The sequence below is a fragment of the Geotrypetes seraphini genome, chromosome 4, assembly GCF_902459505.1.
Source record: "Geotrypetes seraphini chromosome 4, aGeoSer1.1, whole genome shotgun sequence".
Classification (NCBI taxonomy): domain Eukaryota; kingdom Metazoa; phylum Chordata; class Amphibia; order Gymnophiona; family Dermophiidae; genus Geotrypetes; species Geotrypetes seraphini.
The window spans coordinates 256371462-256387659 of NC_047087.1; the positions used below are offsets into that span (position 1 = coordinate 256371462).

Genomic DNA, 16198 nt, shown 5'->3' on the forward strand with positions numbered 1-16198 from the left:
ATTTTTATATATACCTATATGTGTAGTAGAAACTAAATTTCAAAGACTAAACAGCTAAAAAGCAATATTCCAATCAGATCTAACATTTAGTCCAACGGGTTCCTCGCTGTTGAGCCTATGGATCCAGAATTGCTCTGCTCGTAACAGACGTTGAAGTCTAGAGGTCGAATTATCCGCAATATGGTCAATTGCGCAGCAGCGTAGTTCAAAGAATGTGTGGCTATGTTCCAAACAATGTGTCACCGTGGGAGCCTGTAACCTGTTGTTGCGAAGACAGCTCTTGTGTTCAATAACACGGGTTTTAAATGGACGTGTGGTTTGTCCTACATAAAGTTTAGGACAAGGGCATATGAACACATATACAACAAAAGAAGAGGTGCAGGTAGTCAGATGTCTTAACTTAAAAATTTGCCCTGTGCACGGGTGCACAAAAATATCATTAAGTTCCAGGGTGACCTGACAAATGGAACATTTATCACATTTGTGATGACCAGTTGGAAGCTCCCGAGGACTAGTGCATCTAGTTAGGTCTGACGGGCTTAAAAGTTCTTTGAAGTTTTTTTGCCTTGTGAATGCTATTCGAAAATGAGTGTCAGTAAAAGTAGATTGTAGTGCCATGATTTCCCAGTGTCGCCTGAGTATTCTAGTAACTTCATTTATGCCTGGTGAATATTGTAAAATGCATGTCACTAGATTATCTTCACTGTTCTTATTCCTTGGAGTAAACAATAAGTCCCTATTCAAGAACTTAGCTCTTTTGTAAGCTTTTCTCAATATTTGTGTAGGATAACCCCTTCTTTTCAATCTCCCATATAGTTGTTTACTTTTTGATTTATAATCATTTATGTCAGAGCACAAGCGACGGTACCGAAAAAATTGAGAGGTAGGTAGACTCCGTTTTAAAGGGCCAGGATGATTACTGGAAAAATCCAGGAAAGTATTCCTATCCGTGGCCTTCCTAAATACTGTCGTACTGATGGTATTGTCTTCTCTGGTAACCAAAACGTCCAAAAAGGAAATTTGATATGGATGACATGTCAAACTAAATTCAACAGTAGGGTGTCTTGAGTTTAACCATGAATGAAAGATGTCTAATTCCTCTCTTGTGCCCTTCCAAATGACAAAAATGGCATCAATAAACCGTAGCCATAGAAGAATTGAAGTAGAATAGGGGTTGTTCTCAATCCAGAGATTTTCAAATTTTTGCATGAACAAACTGGCCACTGAGGGGGCCATAGTGGCCCCCATGGCCACCCCTGAGATTTGCTGAAAAAATCTATTCAAAAATCGAAAATAATTCCTACGCATGGCGAGAGATAACAGAGCTATCACCAAATCAATAGGAATCCTATTATGTTGCATGTTTTCTTGAAGAAACTCCTTAATGATGTCAATAACTTCATCCTGAGGAATGATCGTATACAATGATTTAACATCAAGCGTGACAAAAAAAGAAATATTCGTGGAGTCAGTAATTTCAGATAACTTAGATAAAAAATGAGAGGAATCCCTTAGGTAGGAGAAGCCCTTAGATACAATAGGGCGTAGAAATGCATCCACAAAAGAAGACAGGGGCTCTAGAAGAGAGCCCCTGCTTGATACAATCGGGCGTCCTGGAGGGTTGCTCAAATCTTTATGGATCTTGGGTAGAATATAAAATGTTGGAGTTCTTGGATCCAAGTTATTCAAATATTCAAATTCTTTTTTGGTCAGCTGACCCAGTTCCAAAGCTAAAGAAGTTAAATCGTGGATCTCCTGAGCCAACTGAGGAGTGGGATCTATCTCAAGTTCACAATAATCTGTTGGAACATTTAATAACCGGAACACCTCTGTTTTATATTTATCTATATCAAGAACTACCACACCTCCACCTTTATCAGCCCTACAGATACGTATTTGATGGTTGTTCCTTAGCTTAGTTAAAGCAAAAAATTCCTCTTTTGAAAGGTTATACGGTTGGTATAATTTTTTCTTTTTGTGGATGAATTTTCTAACATCTCTGATCACCAATTCTTTATATAATGTCAAATGAGGACTAGGAGATGTAGGAGGAGACCAAGTAGATGGCTTCCGAATGACAGAATCATCAGTACTATCGAAAGAGTGCTCAGCAAAATACTCTTTAAGATGAAGCTTTCTGAAAAACTTTTCAACGACGGACCTAAGTTTAAATGTCTGCAAAGGTTGGACAGGAACAAAAGTAAGTCCACGGGACAAAATAGAAATTTCAATTTGACTTAATTCATATGAAGATAGATTGAAGACTATTTGTTCCTGGTCTTGCTGGAGGTGTTTTTTGATTTGTTGCGTTGCACGCGAGTTACCGGGCGCGTGATGTTGCTCCCCCTCTGTTTGCCTTGATTTTTGTTCTGTCCTAAACTTGCAGAGTTGTCTCGATCTAAAAAATCATCATCTGAGTTAGATGCAGAGCCTCCTTGAGTATGTCTTTAGGACAGGAGTTAGAATTCATGATCTAGATTCTAGACCTTGGACCCTAACTATTAGACCTCAAACCATTAGTGTAGGGGTGTTAAATGTTGGTTCTCGAGGGCTGCAATCCGGTCGGGTTTTCAGGATTTCCCCAATGAATATGCTTGAGATCTATTTGCATGCACTGCTTTCATTGTATGCTAATAGATCTCATGCATATTCATTGGGGTAATCCTGAAAACCCGACTGGATTGCAGCCCTTGAGGACCGACATGTGACACCCTTACATTAGTGAGTCATCATATCCTGATGGCTTAATATGGTCTGGAGTATTGTTTAGAAGTATGATAAACCAGATTTATTTTCATTATTCAGAGCTAAGTACATTTGTGTTGAAAGAAGTTACGTAGGAAATATAAATATGTGAGCACTGGTTTCAAATTAGAGATTTTTTTTATAATGAATTGTCTTTGATCACAATGGTATGTTGTCAAATTTTTAAAACATAATTTTATAGGTACATATTTAAAGTCAGATTGTGGAGAGGACCATGGGGAAGCACGTTGTCTACCATGCACAAGAGGAAAAGACTACATGGACCAAACAAATCATTTAACACACTGCGAAAGGTGCAAAAAATGTGACCTTGGACAAGGTTTGTTTTTGAAATTGGATCAGTTTAGTATAAACTAAGGAAGAAAGAGTTGGAAGGCATTTTGGGAGCAATCTGTATGAACTGGACCCTCTTTCTAATATATGCACCTAAAATAAGTTGAACAAGATGAAAGTGCTGATAGTTCTTGGACTAAATGTTTCTGATCAGGACCCATTTGAATTTCAAACCAGAGGCGTACCCCACCCAGTAGCAGCAGCACACCTATGATGTGGAATCCCCAAGTCCTGCCAGCTGAAAATTCCCAACAATTCTCCCCCCACATTTTTTAAACAGTAGATCTTCACCAGCAGTGCGCAGTGACTGATACACACACTGCCCCTGCTGGTCCTCACAACCTTCCCTCTAATGTAACTTCCTGTTTCCGCATAGGCGAGAGTACATTAGAGGGAAGATTAGGCTAGATTCACTGTACTGATCGTTTTGCAACCCTTTGCAACCAAATTTCCCTCCAACCCCATTCACTAAAGCCTGTAGCGATCCTCCCATGCAAATTAGCAAAACCCATGCAGGATTGATTCGCTAACAATTGCTTGGCTATTTTGAATTGGGTTTTACTCTTAGCAAACCCGACTGCTGCAGACCTGTCGGTAACTGAGTTATCGTCAGGTCTGCAGGATTTTTGACAGGCCTGCCTTTCTTTTTTATTCATTTTTTTCCATGGCACAGATATTTTGCGTGTGTTACACACGCAAAATATCTGCCCCACAAAAAAAAATTAATAAAAGATAGGCAGGCCTGTCATAAAAATGTACCCACACACACACAAACTCGCCCCTCCCCAAAGAAAACGCACCTCCAAGCACGGCTGCCCCCACCCCCTCCTGGCGTGGCCCTTGGCCCCCCTCCCGGCACGGCCTACCCACTCCCGGCACCAAAAAGTTGGGAGCAGGAGGGGTGCTCAGTCCCTCCTAATTCTAGGCCTCCCACCCCCTGGCCCACCCCTGGTCGGCACAGACAGTCAGGCCCAGCCCACTCATCCCGGTACCTTTAAAATAGTTGGGAGCAGGAGGGATGCCAGGTCCCTCCTGCTCCTTGCGACAAGGCTCCCTCCATCTTTGGAAGCAGGAGAGGTGCTTGGACCCTGCTGCTCCTATGCCAATCTTCGAGAGCAAGAGGAAAGTTCTCCCGCTCCTGCTCCTCTGTCGGCCGCCACCCAATAGTGGCCTTAGGCCCCGCTCCGGTGTATCATCTGATTCACAGGCAGAGGCCTAAGGCACTGATTGGCTGAGGCACCTCAGGCTCCTCCCAGGGAGGAGCCCGAGGCACTGCAAGGAGCAGGAGGGACCGGGCACTCCTCCCGCTCCCAACTATTTTAAAGGAAACGGGGTGGGTGGGCCGGGCCTGACCACCTGGGCCGACCAGGGGATGGGAGGCCTAGGAGTAGAAGTGACTGAGCACCCCTCCTGCTCCCAAAAAATGTTTGGGAGCAGGAGGGGTGCTCAGTCACTCCTACTCCTAGGCCTCCCATCCCCTGGTCGGCCCAGGTTGTCAGGCCCGGCCCACCCACCCTGTTACCTTTAAAATAGTTGGGAGCGGGAGGAGTGCTCGGTCCATCCTGCTCCTTGCGGTGCCTCGGGCTCCTCCCTGGGAGGAGCCTGAGGTGCCTCAGCCAATCAGTGCCTTAGGCCTCTGCCTGTGAATCAGATGATACACCGGAGCGGGGCCTAAGGCCACTATTGGGTGGCGGCCGACAGAGGAGCAGGAGCGGGAGAACTTTCCTCTTGCTCTCGAATGGGTCCTGATCAGGGGTGGATGGGCCATACCGGTCACGGGGAGGGAGGGAGGGCGAGGGAGAGATCGGGGCCTGGGGGGTGGGTGTGTCGGGCAGGGCCGGTGGGTGGGGCTAGTGTAGGCTCTCCTGCCTGTCCTGCTCTACCCCGATCTCTCTTGCCTGCTCGCTGGATTCTCCTGCTCTCTGCCGCCGTTCCCCGCAGTACAGGCCCGCATCATGAACAATATGTTGAAATCCTCCACTCAATGTGCAGTGGTGGCCAAAAGAGCAAACAAAATGTTATGAATTACTAGGCAATGAAAGCACATTACACATTCAAAGCAGTTTACTTACTTTCGCTCTCTCTCAATATTATATATATATATACATACACACACAATATTATATATATAATATTGAGAGAGAGCGAAAGTAAGTAAACTGCTTTGAATGTGTAACCACAAAAAAGTAGTATACAAATCCCCTTCCATTATACATCACCAGCGTCCAGTGAACATGCAACTTTATTTACATAAGAACATAAGAAGTTGCCTCCGCTGGGTCAGACACGAGGTCCATCGTGCCCAGCAGTCCGCACCCGCGGCGGCCCATCAGGCCCATGACCTGTAATGTGATCCTTCTCTAATCCCTTTTATCCTTCTATCTATACTCTGTCTAAAACCTATCTTTACCCCTATTTGTATCCTTCAATCCCCCTATCGTTCAGGAATTTATCCAAACCTTCCTTGAACCCCCGTAGTGTACTCTGTCCTATCACAACCTCCGGAAGCGCATTCCAGGTGTCCACCACCCTCTGTGTAAAGAAGAACTTCCTAGAATTGGTTCTAAAATTGTCCCCTTTCAGCTTCTCTGAGTGCCCCCTGGTGCTTGTGGTTCCCAATAATCTGAAGAATCTGTCCCTTTCCACCCTCTCTATGCCCTTCATGATCTTGAAAGTCTCTATCATGTCACCTCTGAGTCTCCTCTTTTCAAGGGAGAAGAGTCCCAGCCTTCTCAACCTGTCTGTGTATGAAAGGTTTTCCATACCTGTTATCATTTTCGTCGCTCTTCTCTGGACCCTTTCAAGTATCGCCATGTCCTTCTTGAGGTACGGAATACTGGATACAGTACTCCAGATGCGGACGAACCATCGCACGATACAGCGGCATGATGACTTCCTTCTTCCTGGTCGTAATGCCCTTCTTAATAATACCCAACATTCTGTTTGCTTTCTTGGAGGCCGCTGCACATTGTGCCGTTGGTTTCATTGTAGTATCTACCAGTACACCCAAGTCTTTTTCAAGATTACTATCCCCTAGCACTGACCCCCCCATTTTGTAGCTGAACATCGGGGTTTTTTTCCCTAAATGCATGACCTTGCATTTCTCTATATTAAAGCGCATTTGCCATTTGCTAGCCCACTCCTCCAGTTTGTTTAGGTCCCTTTGTAGGTCTTCACATTCTTCCGTGGTTCTAACCCTGCTGCAGAGTTTGGTGTCATCCGCAAATTTTATAACTTCACACTTCGTCCCTGCTTCTAGGTCGTTTATGAATACATTGAACAACAGCGGTCCGAGCACCGACCCCTGGGGAACACCGCTCGTGACCTTCCGCCAGTCCGAGTAGTGTCCCTTCACTCCGACCCGTTGCTTTCTGTCTGCCAACCAGTGTTTAATCCATCTGTGTACGTCCCCTTCCACCCTGTGGCTCCACAGCTTCCTAAGAAGCCGCTCATGGGGCACCGTGAGGAGGGCAGTTATTACAACAATTGCTTCAGAGCTAATTAAAGATTCTGTACTATTTGATATATTTGCATTTCAGGCTTGGAAGAGTTGGAAAGCTGTACTGTAATTCAGAACACAAAATGCCAATGTATGAAGGACTATTTCTGCAACTCCAACTCCACTACAGAGTGTAATGAACACTGTCATCCATGTGATAAGTAAGAGCTGCAGTATCAAGAGAAACACATTTAGCTATTTGTTTATTACATAGGAGGATACAGATTCAGTTGACTTCCAGAAGGGAATTTTCCAAACAAATGGTCATTTGATGTTAGTATTAAAGATGTATGAGGGGCCGCTGAAAAGTTCTCAGGCCAACCAACACTCTCTGTTGTGGGTTATACACTTAAATGATTTTCCATATTATTCCAATGGAATGAAAAAAGTAGTAAATCACTGGACTAAGGGGCTGATTCTATAAATGGGTGTTGTGATTGTAGCCAGCGGTAGGCATCATTCCAAGATACATGGTTTAAAAAAAACAAACAAACCAAAAAACTAAGGATTGTATGTGATGATCTTAAGGTAGCCAAATAGGTTGAAAAGGTGCCAGCGAAAGCTAGAAAGCTGCTAGTTTGCATAGGGAGAGGTATGGCTAGTAGGAAAAAGGAGGTATTGATGCCTCTGTATAAGACTTTGGTGAGACTTCATTTAGAATATTGTGTACAATTCTAGAGGCCACACCTTCAAAAAGATATGAAAAGGATGGAGGAAGGCTACTAAAATGGTATGTGGTCTTCATCATAAGGCTTATGGGGACAGACTTATAGATCTCAATCTGTATACTTTGGAGGAAAGGCGGGAGAGGGGAGATATGATAGAGATGCTTAAATCCAAAATTTCAAAAAATGTCACTCACCAGCAGTGGGCTACCACAATAAGATCAAACATTAAGATATAAAACAGGTGGAGAAAAAGCCTCAAAACCTTATATCACGCAGCAATCTTTGATTTTCAGCTGGTGTTCTTATTGTCATCGGCAAAAAACTCACACCCTTGTAACAATATTTAAAGATCTACGGGGGAATAACCCACTACTGTGCACAGTAATCAAAAAATTGTTTCAAAACATTATAATACTTTTACTATTGTTTTAAATGTTTTTATCTTTTTTATAAATAATTTTACAAAAGTTTTCAAGCTACAAAGCTTTAAAGGGTGTGAGTTTTTTGCCGATGACAATAAGAACACCAGCTGAAAATCATCAAAGATTGCTGCGTGATATAAGGTTTTGAGGCTTTTTCTCCACCTGTTTTATATCTTAATGTTTGATCTTATTGTGGTAGCCCACTGCTGGTGAGTGACATTTTTTGAAATTTTGGATTTTTTTGTCACTAGGATAGTGTTCTTGAGAGATGTTTAAATACCTACGTAATGTAAATGTGCATGAATCGGGTCTCTTTAATTTGAAAGTAAACTCTGCATTGAGGGGGCATAGGATGAAGTTAAGAGGTGATAGTTTCTGGAGTAATCTAAGAAAATACTTTTTTACAGAAAGGGTGGTAGATGCATGGAACAGTCTCCCAGAAGAGGTGATGGAGACAGAAACTGTGTCTGAATTCAAAAGGGCCTGGGATAGGCACATGGAGTCTCTCGGAGAGAGCAAGAGATAATGGTTACTACAGATAGGCAGACTAGATGGGCCATTTGGCCTTTATCTGCCATTATGTTTCTGTGTCTACACTGTAGACATTTGTTGCAGGTCTAGGGAGACAGGACATTTAAGCTTGCCCAAGGTTGGACATGGGTGTGGTTTTGCCCAGAAGTGGCCTTGGGGGAGCTTAAATAGCCCTAGGTGTCACCCTAGGGCCACGACAGACACCTGAAATTTAGGCTAGGAAAATGCTGGCCTACATTTCAAATGTTAAAAGTAGACGTGGCCAGCTGGGCTGATTGCGGCAAGGGAATTCCTGATCAGCTGAGCTGGCAGGACTCCTCAGTCAGAGTCTTAGCCCATGCCCATTCCATTCCAGGATGCACCAGGAAGGAGGCCTTAGGGCCCTGATTGGTCCAGGTGCCTAACCTTAGGCATATGAACCAATTAGGGTCTTAGGCCCCTCCCTAGTGCAAGGGAAGGTCCACCATTTTGAAGAGGCTGGCCTGCTAGCTGGAGGGAGTAAGCATCCCTCCAGCCAGCCTTTCTTCTACAAAGGTACAGGGGAGGGTGTCAGGAGGGGGCTTAGGGATACAGGGTGGAGGTCTGGAGATTTGAGGGGTGTCGAGGGGGTTGAGGATTGTAGGATGTTGGAGGTTCCAGGGGGTGTCGGCTGGAGGGAGTGAGCATCCCTCCTGCCAAGCTACCTTGGGGGGAGGAGGGTATCGGGGTTCCGGGGGGTAGCGGCAGGTGTGAGTAAGCATCCCTCCTGGTGGGCTGCTTCAGTGGGAGGGGGGTTTGGGGGGTTCAGCGGCAGGAGGGAGTAGGCATCCCTTCTGCCAGACCACTTTGGGGGGAGTTTGGGAGAGTTGGCGGCAGGAGGGAGTGGGCATCCCTTCTGCTGATTTCAGGAGTACTTGTGGGGGATTCCCTGCCATAGCCGGTTCAGCTAATTGCGGCAAGGGTATTTTATCCCTAATCAGCTGAGCTGGCAGGCCTCCCTGAAGCCACAGCTTCGGGAGGCCTGCCGGCTCAGCAGATCAGGGATTCCCTTGCCATGATCAGCTGATGGCAAGGGATCCCTCAATCAGAAAGGTGTGATTCTGTAACCAGCACCTGTCTAAATACTGTTCAAGGTGAGTTACAGTTAGGTACTATAGGTATTCACTAATTAATATTGCACAAAACCTTTAAAAAGGGCAGTTTCCCAACTCTTAGTGGGTCTGAGGTTTGAATACATAAAACTGATTATTACATTAGAGTACTGCCAAGAAATTGAATTGTGTTATTCAAACTGTTGAAAAATATTTGCAATTACTGATTCTATACATTCTAAAAATGGATGGCTGTAATTCAAAGTTTCTTAACAGAAGATGATCTTTTCTAAACATATTTTTTTTACATTTTTCTCCAAGATGTGAAAATGGGGTTGAAGAAGAATGCACACCTACCCATAATATTGTCTGTAAAGGTAAAGATAATTGCTCCGCTTTGCTTTGGTATATGACATGTTAAAAAGAGAAGATGATTTCATTAGTAGGGGGGACTCTGGGATGAGGAAATGACCAAAGCTCGAGGATGACAGAAGACAAATCATAGGATAGGAGACCCCAAACATCCAAATGAGGACAATGTGGACTGCACCTTGAAGCTGCCAGTTTCTTCTCGGATTGAGCCAGTGGGTGCTGATAGCCACAATCTAATCTAATCTGGGATTTATGAGTTGCACTATGCCTAAAAAGGTTCAAGGTGACTTACAGTACAATTTATGGACATACAGTTTAGAGCAGTATGAGAATGCAGTAGAGACACATTATAGAACCTTTGAGATTTATTAGGTAGAGCTTGACATATCGAGCAGTTCAGAGATGCTGCAGGAAGTACATTATAAGGATATGATTATATAAGGCTAGCACTTGGGGGTGCGATATTGGACATGAAAGCAGGTACAACTGAACATGCTCACAAAAGGATAGTATTTCACAACAAATCTTAAAGTGAATAACTTGTTACATTCTTTCTTTAATTGTTCTTTCATGTTGAAAGTGTAGAGTATACAATATTGTGTAGATTAATAAAACAAACTCCACATCGCATTTAGATTTTTTTTTTGGGGGGGGGGAGGTAACATAATGTGAAAAACTGTAAAGATGAGAAGACCTTTTGCATCTTAAGTGTTTTGAATATGTTGTTCTTATATAAAATGAGCAGAAATTTGTTTTACAGCAGGAAAACGACACTTGGGTTTGATCGCTTTGCTTCTGATCGTCGTAATCTCTGCACCTTTCTTTATCTGTAAGTTCAATTCTTGCATTTCTGGTGTCTCAGTTATGAATGGAGAGGGCAACAGAACCACAACTTATGAAACAATGTGTTTTGCATTGCTTCACAGATTTTTATCGTAAAAGGAATAAGAAAAAGAGCATTACGGAAAACACACACAGAAGCACAGAGGATACAAAGCTTGAAGTAAATAATTTATCGTTCTGCCATTAGAACTTTGTACACCTATGGTTCTCAACCCTGTCCTGGGGGAACCCCAGCCAGTCAGGTTTTCAAGATATCCCTAATGAATATGCATGAAAGAGATTTGCATTAGAGAATGACACGGTGGCGGTTACCCGCGGCTAGCCGCGTTTAGCCGCGGGTAACCCGCCGGAACGGGGAATGAAAAATAACAGTCGCTGCGGGGACGAGGACAAGGCCATTCACCGCCCGTGGAGCGGTGAATGGTCTTGTCTCCGCAGTGAGGCATTTAGGATCGCGCGGTCCCCGCAGCCACCGCCCGCCAGTAGCGTTTAGCCAGCTCCCTCCCTCTACCTCACCTTAAATTCTGAGTTTGCCGGCTTCCATTTTCCTGAGCCGCACACGTTCAAAAAGTCGTGCACGCGCGGCTGCGCGAGTCCATCAAGCTTCTCCTCTGACGCAACCGTAAACAGGAAGTTGCAGGAGAGGAGAAGCTTGATGGACTCGCGCAGCCGCGCATGCGCATCTTTTTAAACGCGTGTGGCTCGGGGAAAAAGGAAGCCGGCAAACTCAGAATGTAAGGTGAGCTGGAGGGAGGGAGCTGGCTAAATGCTGCGATCGGGTAGGTGGGGGCTGCTAGACCATGAGATCGCGTTTGTTCCCAGCTCATACTAGGAAGGAGGGAGTGAAAGGAAAAAATATTCTGGGCCAAGGGGATGAAGAGGGAAAGAAAGAAACCCACATCAGGAAAGAAAGGGGAAGACAGGCAGGTGAGCCAGATGCTGGAAGCAGGGGGGGGAAGAAAGAGGGAAAGAAGCTAGATGGGGTTGAAAAGAAGAGACACGCTGGTATGGAAGAGGAAGATAGGGGAAATCTGGACAGAGGAAGGTAACAGAAAGAGGGGAAATTATGTGCATGGGGCATAGGGACAGAGACATAACGGGGACATGCCATGAGGATGGTATATGGACACAGGGGGGGCAATGGCAGATACATAGGAGAGATATTAGAAATGGGGAAATTAGGAACACAGAAGCGAGATAGTTTGTGGGAATGGGACAGGGACAGGGACAGAGCTCGCAGGCTCCAGCGGCTTGCACAAATTACATTGTAACGTGCCACGAAAATAAGAGGGAGGGAGGTAGATAGATTTGCCACGCGAGAGGAGCTGAAGGGTGGTAGAAAGGAACAGATTGTAAAGGAGGGAGGGAAGGTTGGTGGTGGAAAGGAATAGAACAGACATTGAAAGAGGGTAGAGAGGAACAGACCCTGAAGGGAAATGTGGAAGACAGAGTGGGGAGAAGATGCTGGAAGGGAAGAAGACAGATGCCAGACTATGGGGGAGTGGAGGGAAGAAGATGGGTGCTAGACCAATTGGGGGAGGGTGAAGGGAGAGGCACAGTAACAGCAAATGGAAGACGCAGAGAGAAGACACACAGTGGATGGAAGGAATTGAATGAGAAGATGTGGAAAGCAGAAACCAGACAACAAAGGTAGAAAAAAAATTCTATTTATTTATTTATTTTTTGCTTTAGGATAAAGTAGTATATTAGTTGTGTTGATAAAAATTTATAAACAAAGCCCTGCCAGCTGAACATCTCTTTCTCTAGTTCAGCAGCAGGAACTTTGATTTATAAGAAAGGAATAAGCTAAATATTACAGTACTAAGGCTTATATGGATGCTGCGGGGACGGTGACGGGGCAGTGAATGGGATGGCAGTGGCGGTGACGGGGCGGTGAAAGGGATGACGGTGACGGGGCGGTGAAGGGAATGGCGGTGACGGAGCGGTGCAGAGTATGGTGGGACGGGGCGGTGACAGGGACAGATTTTTTTCCCCGTGTCATTCTCTAATTTGCATATAATGGAAGTGACAGGTATTCAAATCTCTCTCATGCATATTCATTAGGGATATCTTGAAAACCCGACTGGCTGGGGGTCCTCCAGGACAGGGTTGAGAACCATTGTTGTACACAACGCACACCTGTAATATTTTGCTGTTACTGATGTTCTGGATATGTTCTCTCTCTTTCTCTCCTCAGGAGGCTGAGCTTCTTGTGCCCGAAGGTATGAAATGACATCTATGTATCTTCCCATAATATTTCTAATCATCTTCTGTTAAAGATGTTGTCATGCAACTGAGAGAAGAACATAGAAAATGAAGAATGTCAAATGTAAAAGAAAAAAAATCACTTAAATATAAGAGAAACAAGAAATACTGGGGATAATTTTCAGAAGTACCCACATGAATGCAAAAGTCAGTGGGGCGTTTATTTAAGTGCTTTATGCCAGCTTTTAATTGGAAAGTACAAAAATACTTTTCCTTTTGAAAACTGACCTGGGAAAATGTGACAACAGAATTTGCACCTGCATTTTTCTGCGGTTTCTTTTCTCCTTGAAATAGTGTGTACAGCTTTGAAAGTGCCTGCCTGTTGCCTGGCTAGAATTACATATAGACCCATAGTCTATAAATGGCACTTTAACTTAAACCAGTGTCTCGCCAGCTTTCCGACCGGCGGCACACTAAATCCAGTGCCCAGTAGAGAAGGCACTTGGAAGTGCATGGACGTCGATGTGATGACATCGCGCACAAGGGCGGAGGTCCACCTGGCTGCGACCCGCTTCAGTGGAAGGATCAGGGAGGTGCGGGGAGAGGAGGAGAGATACCGGCCAGGAGAATCATCTGCACCGGCTGACTTCCTACATGACACGCCTCTTGCCGAGAGAGAGACAATTCCTGTAGGCAGTCAGCCGGTGTGGCCGACTCTCTTCCTTGCCAGTGTGTCGTGGCACACCTGAAATCTCAGGAGGCACACACTTTGCGATACACTGACTTAAACCTTTAAAAATAATTTTCAAGTTGCCTATAAAACGGTGCCAGAATCATGCTTACAGAAACGCTTTACAAGGCCTAATGTCATTGTGGGCATGGCTAACACCAGAAGAGGCATTAGATGCTGTAAAGCACCTCCATAGGTTTGATTCGCGTCAAAGGTAGGCACTAAAAATGTTGGCCTTGAAAACCCTGGCCTACCTTTCCCAAAGGTGCGATTCTTTAAACGGCACCATTGTATGATTGACACATGATCAGTGGCCACCTGCAATGGCACTGTTTAGAGAATCCAGGCCTTAGTGTTCATCCTTCAAGCATTTTTTAAGCCAGGTAAGAACTGGGTAATTTTCAGAGAATCAATTTACCTGGATAAATGACTTTTGAGTATTTGCCATTACTATGGTTATTTATGTTTCACTTATAGCCCGCCTAAAACCTAAATGGATTTTAAATTGCTGTAAAAGGATAGATTTGAAAGAAAAACTGGTTAGAAAGTTTTTATATATGTGTCGCAATCTAAGAAAAGGTACCAAGTCTTAGTGCACGCTTACTTGAGAAACGAGGCAACAATGTTGGTTGGGTTCTATTTATCAGATACAACAATTTGTTAATTGAAATGGTATATCTCTGGTAAATTAAATGATAGAAAGATGTGGTTTGTTGCATTTGAATCAGTTGCATTTGAATCTAGATTACTTAGCCAGCTGAATAACTCAATTTCTAAGACTTGGACCCCTTTTCTTGGATTATGACACATGGCTAATAAAAATGCTGATGTGTTAACAAATTATAGGAGGACAAAACCCATGATTCCTGGCAGGAAGGTGCTTAACCCTTCCTGCCGGTAGGCCCTGCCCCTGAAGATCGCCGGCTGGAGGGTACCCAACCCCTCCTGCTGTACCCCCCCCCCACGACCCCATCCCATCAAAACGCCCAATCCCCCCTCCCCAGACCCACCCAGGAACCTCCCCGGACTTACCCGCAAGTTGGCCAGATGGGGCCTCGCACCATCCTGCCAGCAGGCCCGCCTCCGTCCAAATGAGTGGAACAATTTTCATCTACCTTTTCTCATTTCCTCAACGGTACAGCACAGAGTCTTTTCAATTTCAATAAAGGTTTTTTGCCAATGAGGTGATCGCTCAACCACCTTTAAACTATTACCACTTTTCAGTGGAGATGGGAGGGCCCTTGTCAGAGGCTTTTTCCTTTGTTTTTTATTTGTTGCTGAGCCTGTGCTGTCCTGCCATTATCAAACTTGACATCTATGCATCAATTGAAGTGAAAGTGTTATTTTATATCATTATTGTTTTTTTACTATATCTGAGTCATTTTGGCTATACAACACATCCTCTTCTTCCCTTTCCTGAAGCACTGTTCCCTCTAAGCTGATCAGGTGTCCTCCAAATGTATAGCTGCCGGGGGTGGGGGTGGGGGGCAATATTGTGATTTCAATTGCTAGGGACAAGACAGTTCCTTAGAGCGGAATGGGACAATTCATCGCGGCAGTTTCATTGTGGGAAGTCTCAGAGCAGCTGTGATGAAATGGCTGCGCTGAATCATCCTCTCGGGGCTGGAGAAGAAAAGCTGCAAGGGAAAGATGCCAGATCAAAAGCTGTGAGGGAGAGGTGCTGGAATTTGAGGGGGGAGTGGGAGGAGAAGGCATTGCCCCCAAGGGTATAATTTTTTTGGGGGAGCATTGCCCCTCCACACACCAAATCGTACAGTAGAGGTGTCCTGAAGGAAAGCAGTGAGGAAGAGATGCCAAATCAAAAGCTTGGGAGAGGTGCAGGCTCGCTTTTGGGTGTGTGTGTGGGGAGGTGGCACAGAGGGACCGTCAGCTCAACAGCTGTGAAATTATTGAGGCTGAATCGTCTTAGACCCCCCCCCCCCTCCCCAGAGTCCTGTAGAGTTTGCCTGTCTCTCACTATTGAAAATGTGATAGTGAAACATCCCCCCCACTCACACGCGCACACACTGGCAGGACTGTAGGGAGAAATCTCCTCAGCTTAGAGGGAACAGTACTCTTGAACCTCCTTCCAGCCTGTGTTGGGGGGTTGGTGGGGGGCATGAGAAAGAATATAGATGGCTGTGTTTTGGACAGTTTGCAGATGAAATTGGTAGCGAGGAAAGCTTATGAATATACTGTCGCAGTAATTCGATTTAGACTTTAATAAATCATACCATCTTTTGAAGAGCCTCATCTAAACATATATGAAGTATTCTATACATAGAAACATAGAAACATAGAAAAAAGCAGCAGAAAAGGGCTATAGCCCACCAAGTCTGCCCATTCCAAGTATCCCCTCCCCTGAATTTACTCCCTTAAAGATCCCACGTGAGTATCCCATTTTCTCTTAAAATCCGTCACGCTGCTGGCCTTTATCACCTGGAGTGGGAGTCTGTTCCAATGATCCACTACTCTTTCGGTGAAGAAGTACTTCCTGGAGTCGCCATGAAACTTCCCTCCCCTGATTTTCAGCGGATGCCCTCTGGTGGTCGAGGGTCCCATGAGCCAGAAGATATCATCTTCTGACTCGATGTGTCCCATGATGTACTTATATGTTTCAATCATATCTTCCCGTTCTCTTCTTTCCTCAAGTGAGTACAGCCGCAATTTTTTTAAATCTTTCTTCATACGTGAGATCCTTGAGCCCCAAGACCATCCTGGTGGCCGTTCGCTGAACCGACTCGATCCTCAGCACGTCC

The 16198-nt window shown here is 44.8% G+C and overlaps 1 protein-coding gene across 3 annotated transcripts in view; it reads left to right on the forward strand.

Annotated features, from left to right (window-relative positions):
* The window catches only part of FAS (Fas cell surface death receptor), a 40467-nt gene that overhangs the window by 12073 nt on the left and 12196 nt on the right, over window positions 1–16198 (forward strand). For all 3 annotated transcript variants that reach the window (XM_033943664.1, XM_033943665.1, XM_033943666.1), the window contains exons 3-8: window positions 2948–3085; window positions 6639–6759; window positions 9611–9666; window positions 10422–10490; window positions 10588–10664; window positions 12702–12726. In XM_033943664.1, coding sequence (XP_033799555.1) covers window positions 2948–3085; window positions 6639–6759; window positions 9611–9666; window positions 10422–10490; window positions 10588–10664; window positions 12702–12726 — 486 coding nt within the window. The remainder of the gene's footprint in view (window positions 1–2947; window positions 3086–6638; window positions 6760–9610; window positions 9667–10421; window positions 10491–10587; window positions 10665–12701; window positions 12727–16198) is intronic.